Here is a 6,075-nt window from a genome sequence, read left to right on the forward strand (position 1 = left end):
AAGCCCAGAGCGCACCCCGTGGCCGTGGCAACAACAGGGACAATGGGTTCGGTGCCAATTTCACGTTGCAATCTCCACAACCGCGCACAACCCGCGCAAATTGTGTTCCGCAACAACCGAGGATTGCCAGATGCTACGAGATGCTCTCTCTCTCTCTCTCTCTCTCTCTCTCTCTCTCTCTCTCTCTGTATGTGTGTCGGAGTGGGTGCGGTGATTTGCCGCTACGTTTCCCTGGAATTCCCATTTTGACTTCAAGCAGGCGGATCCCTTGTTTTTTTTTTGGCGGGGGGGAGGAAGATCCCGGAGGTTTTGGCAATGGAAGTTAGAATTGATGTTATGGTTATAGCACTCATCGGCACTCATCGGCGTACAGCGGACACTGTCTGCACCTCCTTTATCAGCTTCTCCTTTTATTCTGCCTATCGGTTTGTCTCTCGTGTGTGCCTGTCTGAGATGTTGATGTATGATGTGCTACGGTCCCCCTTTACTCTCATCAGTCCCATAGTAATAGGCTAGAGTAGGCTAGCTAGAGATAGGTACAGCTATTACAGCACTAGTGTTAAGTCAGTAGACCTGCTCAGGATCAGGTGTTCGTCTGAGTCGGCAACTGTGAGTGTCTGAGCAGTGGTCTAATGTACGTCCACTTTACCCTTCCGTGTATCCCAAGGGCCGTCTCGACACGGATGGTGGCCGGTATGTGGTGGTTCTTCACGCTCATCATGATCTCCTCGTACACCGCCAATCTGGCCGCCTTCCTCACGGTCGAGCGGATGGATTCGCCGATCGAGTCGGCCGAGGATCTGGCGAAGCAGACGAAGATCAAGTACGGGGCGCTCCGCGGTGGCAGTACCGCAGCCTTCTTCCGGGTAAGTCACACCGAACAGTATGTTGTGACGGAGCGCTGATCACGTTATCTCTCCGTCTGCGACTCACATACACAACAGGACTCCAACTTCTCCACCTACCAGCGGATGTGGTCGTTCATGGAGTCGGCCCGCCCGTCCGTCTTCACCGCCAGTAACATCGAGGGCGTCGAGCGCGTGGTGAAAGGGAAGGGAAGCTACGCCTTCCTCATGGAGTCGACCTCGATCGAGTACGTGATCGAGCGGAACTGCGAACTGACGCAGGTCGGTGGGATGCTCGACTCCAAGGGTTACGGCATCGCGATGCCACCGAGTAAGTCTGTCTGTCGGTCGGTGTGTAATCACTGCTTGCTCACGTTCTCGCCACGCCTTTTTTGCATTCCAGACTCACCCTTCCGGACGGCGATTAGCGGAGCGGTGCTGAAGCTCCAGGAAGAGGGCAAGCTGCACATCCTCAAGACGCGCTGGTGGAAGGAGAAGCGTGGCGGTGGCTCGTGCCGGGTAAGCGCAGTGGCAATGATTGTTGTTGTGATTCTCACACTCAACTGCCGATTGTTTTTTGTTTTTTTTTTTATTTTTTTGCAGGATGACACGTCCAAGTCGAGCTCGACGGCGAACGAGCTCGGGCTGGCGAACGTCGGTGGGGTGTTTGTCGTGCTGATGGGTGGCATGGGCGTCGCGTGCGTCATCGCGGTGTGCGAGTTCGTTTGGAAGAGCCGGAAGGTGGCCGTCGAGGAACGGGTAAGCCCTTAAGAGAAATGCAGATGCGCCCCAAAGCAAAACAACAACAAAAAAAACCGCCTCCTAACCCGCAAATCTGGTTTTGGGCGCTAGCAAGAGAGCAGGGGAAGAAAGGAAGGAAAATAGGAACACAGGGTTGGGGCAGCAGAGGAGCGGCGCTTGCGGCAAAGTAGTAAAAGAAGTAAATTCGAATGGTTTTAAGGTCGGGGTCAGATCATTCTCCAATCTTGCTCCCTCGTCCGTTTGTCTCATATTTCTTTTTGTCTCTCTTTCTCTTTCTCTCCCTCTCTCTCTCTCTCTCTCTCTCTCTCTCTCTCTCTTTCTATTTTTTTCTGTATTTCTTATTTATCTCCATTTGCTTTGTTATTGTTGTTTGTTTTGTAACAAAATTTCCCAAAAACTCTTTCCCCTTCTTTCTTTTTTCTTCTTGTGGGCGTCTTTTGTGTTATTTTTGTTCACCGTCATTGTTCTGCCACCACTGCCTGTTGTGCTCGATAGGAGCCGTATCAGAAGAAGCACCCCAAGGAGTGCACGTTCGAGTAGACCGGAGCGGGGGTGGCTCCCCCCGGGTTCCCGTTTAGAAAACATGTCATTCACATCATCACACCGTTTCAACCATTCAAACAACTCCCACGCCGTCAAACAACCCCACACACACACTTTTCACACTTCCCCTCTACCCCCTCACTCGCTCTGTCCTTTTGTGAAGCGTTTCTTTTGTGCCCGCGAACGCAATGAGACAACCAGTGCGAATGCAGCGCGACAAAATGGGCAAAAGCATACATACCGAAGAAACCGCGCCAAAAACGTCAAATCGTAAATATAAACCGTCGGTTTTTTTTCAAACTGTGCAACCCGTTTGCAGAGGTTTGATTTGCAAACGCGTCGCGCGCAGCTCAGATACAGTTAGCAGCGGGGAAATGGGGAAAAAATGGATCACTCCTCGAAATCAGGGCTCACTCCTTACATTGGATGCCGCTTCGGTGGCTCTAGATGCTGACGAAGGGGTGTGCGCTGCCCCGCGAATTCGCGCGAACAGACAGTTCGTCGGAATGGACCGGGAGGTCCGAGGGCGCCGTCGACAAATTTATGTACCGAAAACTTCGACACAACGAAGAGGCGGCGAACTGACCGGTCTCCCCTCCCTTCCTTTTACATGGTTTCTTCAGCGTCAGCTAACAAAAACACACACACACATTCACGACAGACAAACTTACATTCACTACAAACACCAGGACAATATAGGGAAGGGGTTTCGTTTCACTTTGTCGCTCCTCGTCGCATCCTAACACACGTCTCCAACTCTCTTTCTCTCACTCTCTTTTCCCATTCATTCATCCACTTTCCACCTTTTTCTCTTTCATTTCGTTTATGTTTTTTGTGTCGTACAATTACAAATGATACAATTTGTTTTCAACTTCCATTCCTTTGTTATTTTTCCCTATTTTATCTTTATTCTCTTTTTCTATTTTTCCTCTTATTCTCCCTTTTGCGTCTTTTTTCTCCCATTCTTTGTATTGCTCCTTTTTGGACCGTAACTGAATATGGTTGGTTTCGGTACATTCCACGCGCATTTCCATCGACGCTCGCTTCTCCGACGCTCCACCGGTGGCTAGCAGTACTAGGCGACGGCACGGTGCGCTCTGCTAGCGAGGGTGTGCCGTGTTATTGGGTGGAGAAACCCGGCACCAAGCAGTCGTCAGTCACCCTCGAGTGTAGGCCGCACCGCAGCGGCACCGTCAGCACCGCCAACCGCCGATAAACGATTGCCAATCAAACCGAGAAAACGACCAACAGCAAAATAGGATGCCCGTCATTCGTCATGGTGTGCTCGAAGGTGGTATTGTGAGTGTGTGGTAGAGAGAGAGAGAGAGGGAAGAGAGAGAGAGAGAGAGAGAGAGAGAGAGAGAGCGATTGAGCAAAGCCAGCACAAAGCACAAAGCCTAAACCTATAGCATATAGGGAACAGCAAACAGATCAGCACCCTTGACGTTCGATCTTTGGTGAAAGTAGAAAAAGTCAAACAAAAAAAACAATAAGGACACGGACACGTCACGCAACGGGGCTAGGCTTAAGGAAGCCGAGCAGGGAACGCCTCCACCTAACCTAAGTTGTCGAATGGAGATGAGCTCCATTCAGTGAATTGTGAAGCGATGATGATGATGCTCGCGCGTACAAACCGCGCAGATAACAATGTTAATCAAATCCTCTTTCTTTCTTACTTTCTCTACTGTTGTTGTTGTTTTTTTTCTTCTTATTTTTATCACCATTCCACTCCTGCTCCATCATCTCAATGGCGAGTGGCTATCAGTGGCTATCAGTGACCAGAGCAGATGCACCCTAGACAGACAGCGAGAAAGAAACAGAGAGGGAGAGGGGAGAGAAAAAGAGATGATGATGAGCGAGGAAGAGAGCGGTGAATGTTTTGTTTTTCCAGTTTCAACACCACCACCACCACCCTCCCTCCGTTAAGCGGCCCATAGACGCTCAATGTTATTCATCTTTTTTTTTAACGCAGAATTAACGTTTGATTGCCGTCTTTTTTTGTTATTGGCCGTCTGTGGGTTAACATTGGTATAATCATCAATATTTATGGGCCGCTTTACTCCTTCTGCACTCCCCCAGCCCCCCTTAACCTCCACCTCTACCCCTCCTCCACACTACCTTCCCATCCGGTTTCGGCATCGTGGCAGCCGTTGATGAAGTTCGCCGAGGGATCGCCCCGTACAGGACGGACGAGACGAATTGTCGAGCGCAGGAGCAGGATGTAGCGGCAATCCGGAACACTTAAACACAGACACACACACATACACAAACACACTCTAGTTCATACTAATAAAGCTCGATATTGTGATAACGACACACAATACCTGAACCGCTGGATACCCCGTAGCCCCGAGATCCGATGACAGGCGTGCATTTGATCCCTGGTGGGGATTCACTTTGTAGGATTATAGTAGTGGTTTGCTGTGCCAAAGGAAGCCAAAAACGAAAGCCAAAAGCCAGAACTGAAAGACCCACAAACGCCCTCCCCTTAGGCCAGCAGCTTCTCCTTCACCCCGCCTGTCTATTCTCCTTCGTTGATGGCTTCTCCTTCTTCCTGCCACCTGCAACACCGGGCGGCCGGGTACCTGGAATGCTGCTGTACCACGTGGCGTCACGTCACGTCATCTAACGTCAACCCGCGGGATTCGGCCGACCGGCAGGAGGTAAGCCGAAACAGTGCCCCTCCCTAGGGCCCCTTGATAACCGCCAGCAAACTCTACCCATTCTCAGGTGTCACTCTGCTCGGAGATGGCGTCCGAGTTGCGGTTTGCGCTGAAGCGCAGCCGACCACGCAAGTCGGCGGGTGCGGTGCATGGTGGAGGATCGGGCCGCGCTACGAACCTACGGAATGCGGCCTCGTCCCGCGCCTCACCGAAGGATACGGGATCGTCCGAACAGTCGTCCGAGAGTCACGGTGCGGCACGCTTCCATCCCCTCGGACCACCGTACGCCCAGTACGAGTTCGACGCCAAAAGTCCGGGCCCGGTTCCCTAGGTGTTGCGGTTCCCCGAGGGTCCCTGCTACCGGATCGACACGATCGGTCCCCGGTTGACCGCGGACACCGCCACCGGTGCGTGGTCGGTGCGTGGTGTGGCCTGGTGTCAGCGTACCAACGCCAACTATGCCGAGTACAACTTCTAACCGGGGTGGAGACGGGCCCTGCTACTCCATTTCCCATCTCTCTCTCTCTCTTTGTCTCTTCCTCTCTTTCTCTTTTACTGTAAGCAGGTCACGTATCTTATCACCTCCATATCGCTTACTAAGGACACACCCACACATACTCACACACAGATACTTTCGTATCATCATCGAAAACCACCATCGCGTTTCACACGCGGGTTTTTCCTTCGGACGTCGTCGTTCCAGCTAAAACAGTCCGCAAGTCACAAGTGAGCTCGATCCTTATCAGCCTCACCTACTGACCTGATGCCAATGCGGGCCCGTTGGAACCATTCTAAGTGTGTGTTGCAACTCTGTGTATTTTGCGAAGAATGAAATAAAACCATACCGTAAAGAAACGTACTCTTTCGCGCCTCCCACGAGTCGACAACAGAAAGCAATTGCAACCAAAATTCCGCCATTCTTTTGCAAGTGCGGTAGGTATCGGCGTGTTGATGGGTTAATGATTCTTTTTTCTATGGATTCATCAGAAACATTTGGTGTGATCTGTAAACAATGTAATGCAGATTACTCCAATATATTACAAAAATAAAAATTTAAATTGAAAAATTGAAAGAAATGCTGATAATTACGATATTGTTTATTATAGTTCACATCCTGTAGCAAAGATAGAAAAATCCCCTGCCATGCCTGATTCCCATGCTTGATGGTTTGTCGACATTTTTTCTAAACAATTTCTGATTCACATTTAAAGGGGGACTTCGAGGATTATGTTATTTTGTTATGTGACACATACTTTTAACAT

At 50.5% G+C, this 6,075-nt stretch overlaps 1 protein-coding gene across 6 annotated transcripts in view; it reads left to right on the forward strand.

Moving 5' to 3' along the window:
* LOC126579977 (glutamate receptor ionotropic, kainate 2) overlaps nt 1-5,638 on the forward strand; it is a 25,358-nt gene extending 19,720 nt beyond the window's left edge. For 2 of the 6 annotated variants that reach the window (XM_050243786.1, XM_050243785.1), the window contains exons 13-17: nt 668-866; nt 945-1,176; nt 1,249-1,364; nt 1,449-1,604; nt 2,103-3,206. In XM_050243786.1, coding sequence (XP_050099743.1) covers nt 668-866; nt 945-1,176; nt 1,249-1,364; nt 1,449-1,604; nt 2,103-2,147 — 748 coding nt within the window. In that variant the 3' untranslated portion in view covers nt 2,148-3,206. The other 4 variants (XM_050243791.1, XM_050243789.1, XM_050243790.1 and 1 more) reach the window with 4 other exon arrangements.
* The last annotated feature ends 437 nt before the right edge of the window (nt 5,639-6,075 follow it).

The sequence above is a fragment of the Anopheles aquasalis genome, chromosome Y (assembly GCF_943734665.1).
Source record: "Anopheles aquasalis chromosome Y, idAnoAquaMG_Q_19, whole genome shotgun sequence".
In the NCBI taxonomy this organism is placed as follows: Eukaryota; Metazoa; Arthropoda; class Insecta; order Diptera; family Culicidae; genus Anopheles; species Anopheles aquasalis.